This window comes from Enoplosus armatus, chromosome 15 (genome assembly GCF_043641665.1).
Source record: "Enoplosus armatus isolate fEnoArm2 chromosome 15, fEnoArm2.hap1, whole genome shotgun sequence".
NCBI classification, from domain to species: Eukaryota; Metazoa; Chordata; class Actinopteri; order Centrarchiformes; family Enoplosidae; genus Enoplosus; species Enoplosus armatus.
The window spans coordinates 3,070,311-3,088,321 of NC_092194.1; the positions used below are offsets into that span (position 1 = coordinate 3,070,311).

The 18,011-nt window shown below is 41.9% G+C and overlaps 1 protein-coding gene across 1 annotated transcript in view; it reads right to left on the reverse strand.

The window, feature by feature from the left end:
- Window positions 1-18,011, reverse strand: part of kif6 (kinesin family member 6) — a 48,478-nt gene that overhangs the window by 11,191 nt on the left and 19,276 nt on the right. The window contains exons 11-15 of the mRNA XM_070920678.1: window positions 17,805-17,910; window positions 15,294-15,456; window positions 8,981-9,178; window positions 1,890-1,992; window positions 1,661-1,716 (exon numbers count right to left, since the gene is read on the reverse strand). Of these exons, the coding sequence (XP_070776779.1) occupies window positions 1,661-1,716; window positions 1,890-1,992; window positions 8,981-9,178; window positions 15,294-15,456; window positions 17,805-17,910 (626 nt within the window). The remainder of the gene's footprint in view (window positions 1-1,660; window positions 1,717-1,889; window positions 1,993-8,980; window positions 9,179-15,293; window positions 15,457-17,804; window positions 17,911-18,011) is intronic.

Below are 18,011 nucleotides of genomic sequence, written 5' to 3' on the forward strand. Positions count from 1 at the left end.
TCCATCAGGAGAAGCAGCACAAAGCTTTTGTCTATATTATGCTAAATGTTTCCATGTTCTACATCAACCGCGAGACACAGGTAATGTAGAATTTCCAAGCAGGGCTTCCAAGATGGCAAGGAAGCACACTGAGCTAAATATTATGGTGCTACTTTCCATCCAGAAGAGGCAACCACGTTCCACTAAAAACACTGTCCCTCATCTAGGAGGAATGCAGCTCCGTGCACCTAACAATGTAATAATATCTGACAGCATCAAAGTATTCTTTGGGTATTTTTTTTTACAAATTTGAAGTTGAACAATTCAAACGTTAAATCTTATCAAACAAATCTACATTCGTTCAGTGAATGCAGCTTCTCCATGCTACACCCACACAGTGATGCTGTCTGCAGAACACATTTCAAGAGGGAATATTCTACATGATGTCACGGCCGATTTCTGGCTGGTGTATGACACGTCTGGTATACGGCTGTGCCAGTGTCTCATGGAGTGAATGCTGAAAAAAAGAAAGAAAAGTAAATTCCAAGGGTGATAAGTGTATGCTGGCATGTGTGAGGGTAACAGCCGAATGCTACCAAACCACCAGGCGTGATCTGAGGCAGCAATGGTGCCAGGCACTGGTGTGAGGCAAACCTCTCCATTTCAATGGCATGTGAAATGAGCCACAAACACACACAGTCCAGGGAAATTCATAAATGTAGCTTGCAATAGTAAATGCAAACCAGATCGAGCCCTAATAACACAGTTTTAGCTGCTCTGAGTTTACTGGAAAATTCACCCAAAGTGCAGCAAAATCATTTTAACTTATTGGCATTGGTGACGGGGCTCGTCATGGAGCAGCCCTGCGAGAGCACCTGATTAAAACACATCACTGAACAAAGTTACTTCAAATCTGATGAGGCATTTTGTAGATATTTCTAAATAATCAACTGAGCAATGAACAGACACTTAGGGGTGGAAGTAACGAATTACATTTACTCTTGTTACTGCAACAAAGTCATTTTGCAAAGTATAGTATTAGTATTCTTTAAAATGTATAATTTTACTTTTACTTTTAGTAATTTTCATTTCAAGTATTGTACTTCACTACATTTCAAGTTGCATCCATTACAGGGTAAGAACAAAGGTCACTACTAATACTACTAAGTACATTCCTACACAAGTCATTTTACTTTTTACCGGACAGTGAATTTTCTTGGAAGTAAACTTCCTAATCTCTCAGCATTGACTGAAGCTAGGGTTTATGCCAGGCCTCATTTTGGCATGGCAAGGCTACCTGTCGAGGACATTGCCCAGAAGAACACATGGGTGTGCTTACAGAGTCGCCATAAAACAGTCTGAGCCAGGCTCGTAAAAAGCACAGGTCGGAGGACGAGGTGGGTGGAAATCAGAACGCCTCCCGGTCCTGGAAAAGTTCAGGAATGTGCTGAACGACATTTGTACTCCCCAGGGAAACGGAACCCCGACGGTGATGTGTTCGTTAACGCTTTCCAGGCAGGTAGGCTGGTGTCTTTTGGGACCATTGACAGAAATGATTCGCGTTTAGAGCTTGCACTACAGCCTTTGTTTGCCATCAGGATAATGACGATGATGACAGTTCTCAGCTCCTAAATGTAATGTGATTGCCGGAGGGCCACTTACATCTGTTGAGACAACTTACTGATTCGGTTTCTGGCTTCATTCAGTTGCTCCCCAAGTCCTCTGGCCTCAGCTGACCTGTTCCAAAGAATGCAGGTGTTAATGGGCAACGCAGCAAAGCATGCCCGATGCAAGATCTTTTCTTGCATGATTTATGAGAAAATAGCATTGAATGAGAGCTGAAAGTAAATACCACACTGCTCAGATGGACAATATCAGGATGTGAACAACTGGTCCTACTGGTCACTGACCTCTGTTTGAGTAAGTTCTTGTTGTCTTCAATGGTCAGATGGTCCTCATGGTCCCTGATGAAGGTCTCAAAGGCCTCTTGCTTTCCCATAGACAGCTGTGGACCTGAGAGAAAAAGATCCAGCACTGAGACATCTGCTGCATTCTGATAATCAGAAGCTATCAGATATCACCGGGTCCAGCCTGAAAACATTTGCCAAATCAAAGCTACCATACAACCTGTCGTTGCAACGAGACTGCATGTTTGTCATGCGACTGAAATGAATCTTCTAGCTATGGGAAGTTCTAACTATGTTGGGTCCTGCTGTGCAGATTTGAACAGTGAGACCTGAGCTGTACACGTTCCCACATCTACAGGTCCTCAACTTCAATCTGGCAGCCAGATGCCAGCTGGAGACCACTGATAGAGTTGACCTCCCACCTATTACTAATTACAAAACTGAAGGACTATTAGCCTGCCATTCACTGTTTAAAGAGAACATAAACGCAAATATAAACAGCAATTCTGAGCATGTCAGCATAACATGGTGGATGCCCCCCACCTGACTTTGGCAACTTGCCTCATGTAAGGAAACGATATAACATTCTGCTGAACAGACTTGTAATATTATTTAATGAGCATTTTTCTTAAAGTGCTGTACATCTGCTTCAAATACTCAACTTCCACCAAAGAAATAAGCCATAACAGTTCACACTGATTACGCAAAGTGTTTTGTCTTCGTTTACCTGTGACCATCTGTTTTAATCGAAAATGACGATATTTCTCCAGGGACTGTGTCGTTGGGCCGCCTATGATGTGGTTTTGTGTCGTTGAAAATTTGAAATTCAATAAACTCTGAGTCATAAAAAATAGAAAATGGAGATACTAGCCAATGACTGAACGTTCACATAAGGCAGAGGAGTCCAGTGCTGCACAGTAACATATTTTAAAGGACAACATTTCATACTGCTGAATACATTTAAAAAATGAATATAGACCTCTTTCACTCCTAATAGAATGAATAATGATTTATTTCCATCAAGCGTCCCATTCCAGTGAGCCAGCGTACACAATACCAGGGCCTCAGAAGTGTGTCACCTACAGTAAACGGAAAGGTAGTTGTTAAAAAAAACAACACTTACTCCGAAAGGAGACCAAAACTAAATGTAGACACTGAATCACTTTGGTAGGTAATTCAGAACTTCTGCATGGAACATAATCAGTTTGTGTTGTCGTTTGTCACTTCTCACATAGTCAAAAACATGCTTGAAGTTGCTTTGTGGCGATATATTGACTCTTCGGAGTTTGGTTGTACATTTTAGTTCCTGGAGTTAAGAGCCACTGCGGATTGGGACCAGATTGGAAAGAAGTGTTTCCACTTTGACATGCTATCCTTTGGATTTGTTTTATTTTTCCTGTGTCGGAAAATTCATAAATAAAATCAATCAATCAACATCTGCTAATCTCTCAACCTCTCTCAACCTGAGAAATCAAGTTTACAGTAGAACAAGTTTCCAACAAACCAGCATGTTTCTTCCTGTGTGAAAGACTGCACTGGATTATGTATGCCCTAATCTGACAATAGAAACCACCATTGTTTTTACAAGAGTCCCGTGGAAAAGCCAAAGCTTCACAATGATTTCCAATAAATTCCACCCTTGTTAAAATGTGTGGATTTCTGTGACAAAGCTGTTCTAATCAAAGACATACACAGGACAGTAACTCATGTGAGATTAATTGTAGGACAGTCAGGAATTTTGTTTCTTTATTTTTGAAGAGTCTTGATTGAAACCAGCAGGCATCTCACAGGCATACAGTGTGTTGCAAGAGCCAACCTCAACAAATCAGTTTCAGGGGTTTCTTGAGGGAAATGCACTCCATTCGACTCTCGACATTCCAGGAATATCTAAGAGTGATATGACATCATATTATGTTGTACTAACATCATTTGTGGGGTAATGAGATCACATGGACCTTAGGCCAACTTTCCTAATTCTTCTTTTCCGTGCTTCAAGTGCTGACAAACCACAGAGGTTTTACAGGGGAGGAATGTGTTGTGAATATTGTTGCTGTTTCAACAAATTTCAGAAATGAAATACCGGCAACGTGAAGTATGACCGTACTGTTATAGGAACAAAAATGTCTGACACAAAAGTGTTTGCAGAAGTCTGGAGATAGGTCTGGCTATGCGAGACTAGTTCAGACCAAACGGGAAGCGAATATTTCAGTGCTGTGCGGTTACATACAAAGTCAATGCAAAGACACGAATAGAGCGAACTTATTGCCGCTGTCTGAGGGCACCCGGACGTACCATGTGGTATCTATGGAGGTAAGACCCGCCTCCTTTCCAGAAGGAGTACTCCCATCGGCTGTCAAGGGTGAATATTTGCAGGTTACGAAATAGTCCAAAAAACACTCCAGCAGCCGTATTCGCGTTAGTAGTGCAAGGCAAAAAGTTGTGTTTGGTCTGAACCCACCTTTAGGCGTCTGCTTAGATCACAGAAATGTGTGGAAGGCCTGCTGGTAGAACCATCAGCGTCTCATTACATGCTTGCAGGATTTACAGCGCGATCTAGCTTTCCCTGAAAGTCTCAAGTCTCCTTTGAGTTTCCGTGATCTTAACACAAGTCATCACCAGCCTGAATTACAACAGGAACACCTTGTCCATCCATTAGCCACCTTTTTACAGTACAAAAACAATCTTAAGAGGAAAAGAAGAAGACCCTGTACATCTGTACCGGTGAAAGAAGACAATAAATTCACCACAGAAAAAGCGCACAGAGGCATCTCAGACTCATAGTGTTGTTTGCAATTAAAAGTGCACATAATAGAAATTCGGTTCTATGAGGAACTCAAAATCTTGTAATGTGTGCAGGCTGCTTCCGCAGAGACGGTGGTCATCAGAAAGATCGCTAATGCTCACGTTTTATTCAGTGCTGGCAAAGCTAAAAGCCCAGTACAGAAGGATGTATTATGGAAAGAGTAGAGTCGATTATACGCCATTCAGTCAGCATGAAAGGTTTCCATGGAAAGGTCATCATCATTACGTTTACAGTTAATCTTCAGGGGACAGCAATTACCCTCACCGTAACCATAGAGGCTGTTGGCTACAGCAACAGAACCCTCAGATTAAACCTAAATTAAAACATATATAAACATTCAGTGACCCATCGAGCATGAGGAAAGCATAAGTGTAGTGCATTTGTTTTGAATTAGGACAGAGTAAAGAACAATGATCTAATGCGCATATAGTTTGGTTATGAGTCTCCAAGTGGGTCATGGAAAATCGGCACTCCAGATGTGAAACATATGATGTATACTGCAGTGCACCGTATAAAACAACTGTCAATTGTGTGTTTCTAATATTTTGCACATTCTGTGTATTTAAGAGGAATTCAATATATAACTGAATGTAATTGCAAAAACTTTTGACACTGTAGTATTCGGAAAAATCCCTGACACCAGGTGTGCTCTAGGATTCCACGTTGTGAAATTCAGGAACGCTGAAGTGTGAGAAATGTCTTCTCTGATCATCCTGGAAGTGCTCAACGTGTTCTTAGAAGCTTTTGCTTCCCAAAGTGCAGGGCTTTTCTGGACAACATCAGGCTTCCCCTGCTGGTTAACAGCTGATGGAGCTGGAAGTGTGCTGCTGCTCACGGCGTTGGTTGCAAACAGAGCAGAAAGAGACAGACATTTCTCATGAAGTGTGAGAAAAGTGGATGAACATTCCAGAGTGGACATGTAACTGCTAGCAAGGGACCGCAGGATCTGGGAACGTTTGAGGGGGTAGCAACTTTTTCATAACAAAATGGATGATAATATACAGTACCAATATTGCTGGCAAAAGCACCTAATTCAGTCATTGTATAGTCTGCGATTAAGAGTGATGTAATCAGCTAACACCATCTCAGTTCATGACTGATTATCTTGCATTTTTCTCAAGAAACTTTGACCTACCAACAAAATCCAGCCCAGTCGTAATTACTGTCCGAGTTTGCTTTACATTTTTTGACCAACAGACCAACTCAAACGCTGCAGGTCATGTAGGTATGTATGTTTCTGGTCATGAAGGCCAGAACTTTCAAGATCACATGCTACACTAAAATATACAAAAACACATACAAACAGCGTTATCAAATGGTGATCACCATCGCCAAAGTGTTTGGTGTGTGTGGTTGTAAAGCAGCAGATGCCACACAGCCACAAGTCAACCAAACGGAGGTGGAATTCATGGAGGCCATCACACCTCATAAAATCAGAGAGAGAGAGGAAAAAAGACGTCTTGCGGAACCAGGTGAAAACAGATCTTCTGGTGAGACGACCCAGATGATCACGCTTGCTCCACATAAGATCACATACCATTCTGAGAGACTGGCACATCATTTATCAGTGGTTTAATAAGCCGCAGCTTTACAGCCATCCATCACAGTGCTCCTCATAGTCCCTTCAGTGAATGACTGATTCGCTTACTAATTCTGACTGGGCCGAGTTCAAACATGTGTTTGTTTTTTAATAGGCTCTTCTTTCAGAGACCCTGTTTGCAATTACCCCTTTGCTGGCCTTATTACCGCACTGGGCACCATTACACAAAAATGTTGAAGAGGATGAGGGAGCTGTGGTTAGCACAGACAGGAGCGCAGCCTCAGTTTGATGAGTTGCTGGCTCATACCCCTGTGCCCAATGGCTATGACCAAGCTCGTTACAAGGGCTCAGCTTCATCATCACACTTAAGGCTCCACTTAACCAAAATTAAACAGGAAAAGCCAAATAAATGCTGCCGCTGGCTAGGGAGCGTATCTCAAAGCTTGATTGTCTTGACTTTTAGCAACCTCCACATTCCTGTTACATCTAAACCAAGTTCATGTCTAAAAGAGTTACAAGTGGACTGGCAATCCAAGAGAAGTTGCATTTCAGTTATAATGAGAGGTCAAGCAGAAGCAGCACGTCCAGGTCCAAAATGTCAAAGACCATATCCAGGTAACTGCATCCCTTCAGGATTAATGCCAAACAGGGACATAAGAGGGTTTGGATCAATTTGAACTGTTAAGACTATAGATAGAGCCTAGAAAATAGCCTTCCAATACCCTCCATGTTGGGACAGAGCCAGAACATATGAATCAATGTTGCATCTGCAGACTTACATCTATCACATATAGATTTGTATATTTTAGCTAGTTTAGATTGGGAGAGATGCACCCGAATTAACTCTGCCTACCAATTAGCCAGACCCTGTTTGGTTTCTATCATTATTGCTTAAATAGGTCTGTTAAATTCTTTGTTACTGTAACTCCAAGGTGAGTGAAGCTGTCCATAGTTATTTTAAAAGGTAACCTGATGTTCTCAAGTGTTGAAATGTCCAGATTTAATGGCAACAGCTGACTTTTATGCAGGTTTCATTTATAATCCCAGATGTCCCCAAACCAGATTAAGGATTAAAGGAATCGCAGTCTCAGTGTTAGACATGCAGAGAAGGAGATCGTCAGCATGACGGGATACTTTGTGTTCCATATTCCCTTTATTTATGCCCTGGATAGTATACTATAGTATACTACACTGGGTATACTATATAATATAACGATTGGATCTTATAGCTAGAGCCAGGGGTTTGATGGCCAAGACAAAGAGAAGAGGGCTCAGAGGGCATCCCTGAGGAGTTCCGCGGTCCACATCAAAAGGCTTGGAGTAATAGTTTGATCCAGGATATGAACGTTGCCCCACACGTAAGAGTAATCTGGCAGTTACTGGAACTACGAGACTTCCATGTATATATTTGCCAAAAAGAAACACTGTAAATATCCTCAGGCATGTTTACTTATATGAGATATATTATTGTATTGGAATAAAATAATAGAAAGAATTGGGTATTTAGCGATTCATTTTCATTTGACATGGACACGCTGCCACTAAATGGAACTGATGTTTTTCTCAAACATAGTGGCTCCAGGTTTGTTATCCCATTCAGGTCTGAACAGTGTCTCTGGTGTTTACATTGCAGCATTCTTGGCCCTCGGTCTCCGCTTCATGTTCCAGTAAGTATTATAGGTTTTGAACTCATCAGCAAAAAATTACAGGTTTAATATACTGTTCTGTCGAATGTTGCTTTGCTGACACGATTACGCTGGGCCACTTGAGTGACGTCGTAAAGGAAACTCATAAATACATGCAATCCCACTGATGACATTGTTTAGAAATAAGACAGCGTTGGGAGCTCTGGGATGTCAGACTCTCTGCCATGCAGTAAAATCCAGAAATCAAGGATTTGTCATGCCCCACAGGCAACCTCAACAAGCACACTGAAAATTAGCATGACCACAAAGAGCTGCCTACATTCCAGTCGAGAAAGATCGCCTGTCTGTGCTCTTTGCGCCTAATTCATCACAAAGTCATTGCTTCTTCCAGGTCAGAAAGACTGTTATGTTTAATGGAGTCAACATCTGTAGACGAAACCAAATCATTTCGTTTAATTTATACTTTACGAGTCACCATGGGATACTTTTCACACATTCTCACTATTTAGTAGCAGTGAGCAGCTACAGTGCAGTACCAAGGACCAACTCTATTTCTGAGGAGTATTACCTTATACCTAAAATGCATGCTAACTCCACACACAAAGGCCATAATTGACCCGTGTAAGGTTCAAACCTAGAACCGTCTTACTGTGAGATGACAATGAAAACCACGAGCTAATGTGCGGCTTAAATAGTGTAATCATAAAAGGTTCGTTCACCCGAATTACAAACAGCAGCTACAAACAAACAAAACATAAAATAAAACACAGTATCTAACTATTCAGATTGTTTTGGATTCATTTGCCACGGTTTTGAGATATCCATAGCTGAGAATTCGCCACCCCAGTACAAACAAAGGTGGACAGCTTTCATTAGAACTTCCTTCTACTAAAAAAATGTCCCAATTGTTTTGGGGAAGAAGTCTGATATCTTAAAACAAAGGGTAATAAAACCAAGACTAACTACATGGTTAGATACCACTAGTTGTAAGTTTAAGGAAATATGTTTTTTGTAATTTGTTGAACCATTGCTAAGCTAAAAAGGATATCATATAAATATTTAAAATCTTTAAAATTCAAAATGTTTGTAAAAAAGACAAAAGTACCTCTTTTCATGTACTGTTTAGCTGGTCCTCCATGGTCTGCAGAGATGCTGTCTGTGCTCCTGTCCCTCGACAGTGGCGTTGTGGACAACCTCATGGCACTCTGGGGGGCCAGGCTCTGGCCATTGGTGATGTTAGTAAGCTGAGCGGCAGCGTCCTGGGCCCTTTTTTTCTCCTTCTTCAACATCTTAACTAGGATACCTGTCGGCACTGAGTTAAGGACTCGTCTCGACTTGTCTTTCCTTTGGACAACGTGCTTGATGGAAAAGAGATCTTTCAAGCAATTGCGCATGCATATTGAAGGACTAACCAGATGTTGGGCGTTTTGATGTTTGAGGTACAAATAAACAGCAGTGTCAACCTGACTGCCAGGAGACACCTGTTGGGTATGAGGATGGCTACACAGTTCTTCCAAATATTCAAATCAGAGTACATTTTGGGCTGAATCGTCATGAAAAACCGTCAATATACAGTAAAAGGGTAGCATCCCTAGTGATTTCCTAAAGGCAGCGGGCTTCATTGTGGGCTTTCAATAATGGCGGAATGCTGTCATGTGCTCAGCGTCCAACCTTACAGGCTCGGGAGAGATGTCATGGTCTGGGATGAATCAGCGGGGAGAAGAGGAGCCAGAAAGGCTGCAGAAACTCTACCAAGATTCCACAACATCTTCTGCCGCTGATGAGCCCAAGAGCAGATGTGTCGGTACGTCTTGTGCGAGTGTGACAGAGAGTAATTGAGTGGCTACAAGAGGAGGCTGAAAGACAAGAACTGCCTGTTCACACTTTCATTGCCATGACACGTTTCACTTCTCCATATGCATTATCTTTAAGCATTAGGACCATTAACTATAATAGTTTCCTCTGCTCCATATACTGTACTTTGCTTCCAACTCTACAGCACTATTCTGTATTTGATCAGCCGCCTCCTGCTCAAACTGCTTTCAGCTGGCCTCACATATTTTTTAATAATAACGCATACAGCAGAGCAGAAATGTGTTCAGCCTTTTCAAATTTGATTGTCAAATCGACGCCTGGTTGCTATGCCTCAGGACTTGTGGAGTGACTTTCACTGTATAACAGGAGCACACTGCTGTTTCCACCGCTGGTGAGGAAGGAGAAGACGCGGCTAGCAGAGGCAATTTCTCGCAATCAGAACTGCTGACGGAGGGAAAATAGTAATTGTGTGAAGCAGAATTGCATGGGAAAACTGCATAAAGAAAAACATGATCGAGGCATTTCACAGAAAGTTGCCAAGATTGCTTTTAAGATGTCAACAGAAAGCAAAGATCAAAGCTTCGCGCGGGTTAGAAGGTAAAGGGGCAAAAGCTTAGCTAAAGTTATTCTATGGGAAGTGTGCTTATCCTTCGTATACATTACCTACCTGTATAAAACATTACACTCTCATAAAATATTCATTCAGCTCCTGCCGTGTGCCTGTTTTTCCACTATAAAGGGACGTGTGTTTGATGGCCTAATCACAACCCATAATTTAGAGGCAACACATTAGTCTGTTCTTCAAGCATGTTCCTATCATGAGATTAGCAGACATCTAGTTGTGGCCAGACTGAAACTGCCGTGGTCAGCAGATAATTTGGGATATTCAAAGCAGAAAAAAGTCGGAATGTCATTATTTTGGATGATGAATGGATGTAGTTTTGAGGGAGCTGGAGACGTTAATTTATGCTCCTGTCAGCCAATACAAAGGGGATGTCAGTGGGAACAATAACATGAAGGAACCAAGTCTCAAATTACAGTTTCCAACGAAACCAACCGTGCAGTCTTCTCAAAACTGCCAACATCTAAACCCGACGCAATTCCAAATGACCTATAGGAGCCAAGTTTTACAGAGAAATATGGCTGTTTCTGTGGGTCCTCTGTCATTGTTTCATACAAGTCATTACTTCAGACTGTTGTTCACCAGGTTTTTCCATTATTGAGATCTGTGGCATCTGATATCTTCATTTATGCCGAACCCTACCATAGACTTCTAGTATGTGATGAGCATTTCTCGTGGGGGTTGCGCGTTAGACCTGCGGGCCGCTTCACGTGCCATGCGCTCAAAATGCGGTCAAACTCGGCTCATGATGTGCATTCAGTCTCTCCTTCTCATCTTTCTTGTTACTCTCCATTATGCTGCCCGATAAAGCAGACACCACGGGAAATAAAGAAAATGCCTTGAAAACGACCAAAGCTGGCCAGAGTGCAAATGCCAATCTCAGTGGTGCCATGTACCGCACAATATACAGTATGTAAGACACTATCGGAGTGAAGCTACAGATAGCACATCTTAGTGTCTTCTTGTAAAAAGGTAGAATCCAAATTGATCTGGTGACCCTGTGATCTTTCCTTTAATGCCACTCTCAGGTCATGATAATCTCATAATCACAGATCGGCTGAGCACATTTACCTCCTAAAGGGTTTGAATGACTACAAGACCTTTCCTCAGGACTAACTGTACAATTTGCAGCCCACTCCCGATAAGGCTGAGAATCAAATTAAAAAATGTTCTGTCCAACAAATGCATATTTGGGGGTGTAATGGACAATAAAAAGGCATTATGTGATTCATTTGGAAAAAGGAAAGATCCACATTGCAAATAATGTCATGTCTAAGTGCATATAACAAATAAGCGCAGTGTTAATGCTATTTATAAGGTGACTTATGAAGTTTATGGATCCACAATACACTGTAAAGCTTGATATAATCATTGCACTCAGTCGCTGGTGAGCATCAGCAGTGGGCTTTACAGAGATGGCTAAACTAAATAAATAGGTGACACCCCCCCCCCCCCCCCCCGCCCTTTTGTAAATGCTTTCAAATGTGTATGCTGTATGTTGATTCCAAGAAAAATTATTGTAATTTGTTCGGATGTAAAACAGATTAGAGTTTCGGTTCAGTTACTTAGACAATGTGCAGTGCACGGAGATCTAATAAAAACACTAGACTAAAGCCAAAAGTTGTCCAAAAGACACCAAAGACCTGCCAATGCTAATGTCAACTACCTCTGCGTCAATGGAGCGCTAAAGCAGCAGTCTGTATTATTCACTAACTTTGAAAAAATGAGCCCTCATTCAAATGAAAGGCCATTATGTTGGAATCAGGCGAACATTTCCAATCTGCAAAAGGACAAATTTAGGTAATTTCATTCAATCAGCACTCATTAGCATATATGCAAAAACAGTTTGCAGCTGGCAGCAAACCTAAACTCTAAATGTTTGACAACTTGAACGTCTGTAAATTGCTGGTGGTGGATGAGCCACACAGCAAACAATAAAAACCCTCCCAATTTCTGCACTGATTGTCACGCTGGATGAAATATTTGCATATTCATGAACACTACAATAGGACCAGTAATGATAATTACATATCCAGCTTGTTCAGTCCCTGACTCATCAGACAAAGAGGTATATAGAGGATATAGAGGTAATACAACTTCCAAACTATGAGGTTCAAAAGAGGCTAAAGGCATTAATGTGATGAAAATGTGTTTTCAAAAGTGATTACATTTACTTCATGTTTTTCCAGTGGGCACTAAAGCACAGCCCAAAGCGAGGCTCCTGCCCCTGCTATCTCTCTATATCTATTTTCTCCACAGCCTTGTCCGAACAATAAAAGCAGAAAGTGTCGACCTGATGGTGGCACAGGATGAAAAGTCAGGTGTCTGAGCCAAATTTTGTGCCAATCCAATCTGGGAGACGTCCACACAGTTCCCTGGCTAACCAAAAGTGCCATGCTACTGGTCTGGCTAAAAATAAGGAGCATAAACATCTCATTACATAAACTACTGCAGCTACGAGAACCAGATATGTATTCCAGTGGAGGTAGAGGAGGCTGTAGAGTTTTGATGTAAGATGAATCCAGGAAAGCCTTGCCAATGCAGTAAACACACTGTGAGATTATCACTGTTGCGACTATGACTTAGTATTAGCCAAATCTTTCTTGGACACGTTCAAGAGCACATGTGAGCCAAGACAAAATAAAACGGAATAATCTGCTAGTTGTGAATACTAACATGTTGCCACTTTGTGTCCCTGGATCACTGCCGTTACACAATATTTACACCTATGTTCCACTTCAGCTGTTAAATTCAATAAATGGAGGGATTACTATTGTCAAGCCTTGCAAGTACAGTTTCAAGACACTGGACTGCACATTTTACCACAGTGACAACATCTGAGAAATTCTAGATGCTACCTGGCATCTTTACGTGGCATTACAAATGCGTGTCGCTGGTGTTTGTCAGTTCTCCTTGTTGCTCTATCATCATGTTAGATGTGTCATCGCTCTAGCAGAGTCAACTAAGCATTACCAGGTGCCCCACTCCCATGCAGAGTCAACCACGCATGGGAACACACAGGGGCCGTGGGTAGGAATACACCCTTTTGTTTTACAGGGAAAGCTCCCATAATTAAGCCTGTGAGGACTCAGCGTCAGTCTGGGAACAGTAAGCCTGTAGCACAGGAACCGATGGCTCCCAGAAACGGTTTTAGCAGAGCGGGGGGGGGGGGGGGCAGGACACGGAAAGCATGGTGATCAGCTAGCGGATACGAGCTTAAGTTGTAGAAATGCTCTGAATCTAGATAGTTATTAGGGCTCTCGCTGGAAATGATGTCACCCCTGCAAGGTTGGTAAACCCAGACTATAGTGTTACATGCTGCAGACAGACCACCCTGACTGAGGGATTGACAGTTTAGGCTACTGCAACTTTATATTCAAACTTCACAATGAAAGAACATAAAGGCAATATGGTCAGTAGAGCATGTGCATTACTGGCCGAAACACGCGCCTTTGAGCACGCACAGTACCAATTTTGGCAATAACATTTACATCAAGTGGAAACCAGTGTATGACATTTTGAGAGGGAAAGTCCACAAAGAGGAGAGGATTTCACATTACACTTGCGTGGTCCAAGAAATACTACGGGGAAATATCTGCATGATAATATTCTATTTATTTTGGAGAGCGGTGGTTTTTGTGGCTAAATAATCAAGCAGACATCTCAATTTTCTGACTAATGTGCTGAGATCTAATGACAAGCCGCAGCAAGAGGGGTTGAGGGAAGAGTAATCCCATAAAGCCATTAGAAATATCATATTCAAATGCAAAGACCATAATTATGATTAATAGTAATTATGATTAACTGCCGTCATTAGGTGAAGATCTATCTGAACATACACATTAAAACAACATTTGGTGTGTGTTTTGGGGCGCTGGCAATGAATGCACGACGACTTGCGTTTCAGAATTTATGTGTTTGTAGAAGCGGCGTAATCCGAGCGTGCAATAACACAGGCAGATTTACTTTAGGATAAATACCTTCCTGCTAATGAAGATTTTACTATCAACAGTAAGTGTGATTAAACTGTGGGGCTGGATGCAGACACAAATTTTAAAAAGCTGACTTGGAACATACGCTACTCAATTCATTTTTGCGGACTTTTCCCCATTTTCCAAGCATTTGGAATGCAAATTCCCTATATGCAATGCAGTCGTTGTCTCTGCTATCGCCACTGATCGCCTGGGGAGGGTATAAACTGTTGCCAGCTGCCTCTTTCCCTTTCGACTTTCACGCTACCCCCTTCACTTTCATCCAACAATGCCCACGTGCCCACGACCAACCACTCGTTGTCACAGGTGAGGTGAAAAGAACAAACGTCTTAAATTTGCACAAACAAGCCCGAGGTACTGCGTCAGGGATTCAAACCCAGGGTCCATCCAGCAGCGGGCAGGACATTTTGCACCTGCACCCCTGTGTTGTGCACTCTACACTGCGGTGGCAACAAGGGAGGTCTGAACCAACCCAGAACAGGTATAGCAAGTCAAGGCTTCAATGAGAGCACTCTGCAGACTGCAGCCTCAGTCTTAGTACTCAGTCTTGATATCAGAGGTAACTTAAGAGACTAACCTATACCAATATTTGGGATGTTTGAACCAAAAATGCAATGAAATCTTGTCTCTGTTTATATATCCCTGCTGTCTATCTAAAATATAAAAAAAGCATAATAGTTGGGGATTCTAGCATCATCTTAGCCGTGCAATGTAAAAAAGAACGCACACTAATTTTAATGACATATATCTAAACTAGACTTTAGGGGAACGGTAAAGCACTCATTTTATCTAACAAAAGGAATGTGATTCCCCCTGTAATCTCTCCTTCTGCTGCGAGGGAACGAGAGCAAATGTAGCCAGACTACTCATTTCTTTAGCCTCGTGATCAATCATATATCTCATCCCTCACATATTGTCTAATTTGACCACTAGAGACTTGTTGTAGTAGTGGCAGTCAACTGATGTGGCTGCGCCGCGTCGAAGGATACTGATCTCATTATCACGCTGCGTCAGCATCTCCTTCAAGTTGGTCACTTCAGCTGCGCTGTGGCGGCTGTCTTGAACGACTTCTCCCCTCGCTGCTGTCGCTGCCGGTGACTCTCGCCCGTCACTGTGCCCATTTCCTCCACCATGCTTGTCTGTGATCATTAGCTGTACAAAGAAAGAAAGACTTTACTGTAAGTAAAAAAAAAAAGAGAGACTCTGGTCCTGAATGACTGGCTTCTATTTTTATGGATACGGATATAAAAAATATTCTTAAGAATTACATAATGTGGTTATCGATACCAACTGATGAGAACTGCATTCAATCAAATGATGTTTCTAATGCAAGTCAGTTAGTTTCCATGACCTAAAATCATAATTTTATAGCTTAATAAACTTCTACAGGAAAAGACGGCCTGTTTTTTGCTGTTGAGAAAAACATATTCAGCATAAACTACCATCTAATGCCATGAATGTAAACAAGCTGGAAAATACATTGCGGTATCATCCTGGAAAGTTGGGCTCTTCTAAATTCCGTGATATTCCCTAAACATTAACTAAACTCCCCTCTTTTCCCTGTCTGCAATATAACTCTAACATTTCAATGATACTCCAGGTTTAAGGACAGGTGGGAAACATGTTAAAGGACTGGAGTTTTTTTTTTCCACATGGAGAAGATACAGTAGAAGAGAAAGGTACAGAGGAGGGGTGAGGCTTATACTGGAAGCACACTGAAGAAGATGCGAGCTTGGGCTGAGATTCCTCAGTTCTATGACAACATACGCACGGTGCTAAATCATTGAAGCTCACGGTGCTGAAGAGAGATAAAGCCGCAGATATGCACTCACCCCAAAACAAAGGACAAGCAGAGACTTGGGCACAAAAAAGAGCGAGCCAAAGTTGAGAACAAAGAAGAAAGAAATCAAATTCAAACCAGATCCAAATTCCTACAGAATCACTGGAGTGTGACTGGGGTGATGCTTAGAGGAATGTAAACTGAACAGGATATAGAGTTTGCGAATCATAACAAACTGAAGGAGAGATAAACAGACATTCAAGTGGGATCTGGAACTGCTCCTGGTGGCTGCTCCAACCAAACCAGAGTGCAGGAACAGCGCGAGTGTTTTCCCTGCGCTCATTCAGCAGCCGTGGGCCATCGGCTGCTGTTTGAGAAATGTTGAATAAAATCTATGACCGAGCCGACGTTCTCCAAAACATAAACTTTAACAAACTGTGTTTTCTACCAACAGCGGCATGCAATTGCAAACTTTTTTCCACGGCAGTCTGGATGACAAATTGTCAGTGGACTGGCAGAGAGCCAAAACCAACACGATGTCCAGACTCCCCTGTAATAAAAAAAAAAATTACACAGGAAACACAAATATGACATTGGATGTAAGGTGGTCACTTCAGGTCACTTCAGAGTATCAGTTCCCAAATAATGCAAACAGAGCAATTCTTTAACGCCCAGCAATTCAAAAATTAGCCCTTAACGTAACACATAGTGTTCACTATTTAGTCTGAACGCCACGCATTTTATAACGATGTTTATTCACCCATTCATAAACGATTACTACATACTATGGGCTCATTTGTCTTTTTTTGTATTATTATTGATCAACAGTTGTTGCAGTAGTAGTCATTTTTTTAATAAGGAAAGCCCGACGGCCCATGGTGACACTTTCAAATTGCTTTTCTCCAACCAACAGCTGATGCATTTGGTTTACAAAGATATAAAGTGGAGACAAGCTGCACATTCTGATACTGCATTTCAGAATATGGAACCAGAAAGTGTTTTGCATGTTGGTTTGATAATTGAACAGAAAATTCAATTATAAAATGATGTTATTACTTGGAGATCACTGGCGGTTAATGTTTAGTTGATTGTTTGTTTCAGCACTTATTTATATAACCAGAAATACTGCACTCACAAGGAGTCCAGGCCATTGTGTTGTATGTGGGTATGTCCTGGCTGCGGTCAAATTCTTCAGATGATCTGGTTTGAACACGTGCATTAACGACTGCATGTCACATTGCACCTTGCCTCTAATTAGATGGCAAATAACTGCAAAACACCAAGCGTCTAGACTTAAGCCGGGCCCGTGGGAAAACCAACAGCACTGAAAAAACATACTCTCTCTTTCTAGGCATAGGTTAGGCCTGAGGATAAGATCACGTTCCTCATCAGCTCTTTCTGTGGAAATAAGGTGAGACAATTCTACTGATGCAATTTTATGAGACAGTAACCAGTTGCATTAACCACATTAAAATGGGAAAGGAAATTTGAGTTAATACAAAATTAAGGCATTTCCCAGCAGGGGACAGTAGAGGGGGCTATTTAGAGGAGGTGTCAGGTCAGCTGGTCACTGCTGAGCTGATGGATGGAGGGAAATGAGCAGAGCAAACCTGTACTATTTCTTTGTCTTTCAGCCATTCACTATTAGAGAGAATAAGCAGGCATAGAGGCGTTTACAGGCAGACATGCATGCATGGAGAGCCTACTGTACATACATTACCTTCAGCAGGGAGAAACAGTGCTGGATTTTTCTCATGTCTGGCCCCAACGACAGGGTCACGTCTGGATCAGGATCACCCAGAAAGGCCTTGACTAACTCTTCCAACCTAAACACACAGACACATGCATGCAAAGCTTAAACTTCTGCCACGGTCCATGTTACAATCCTTCTCCATCTTAGCACAGGCACTCAAACAGTTAAGATCTA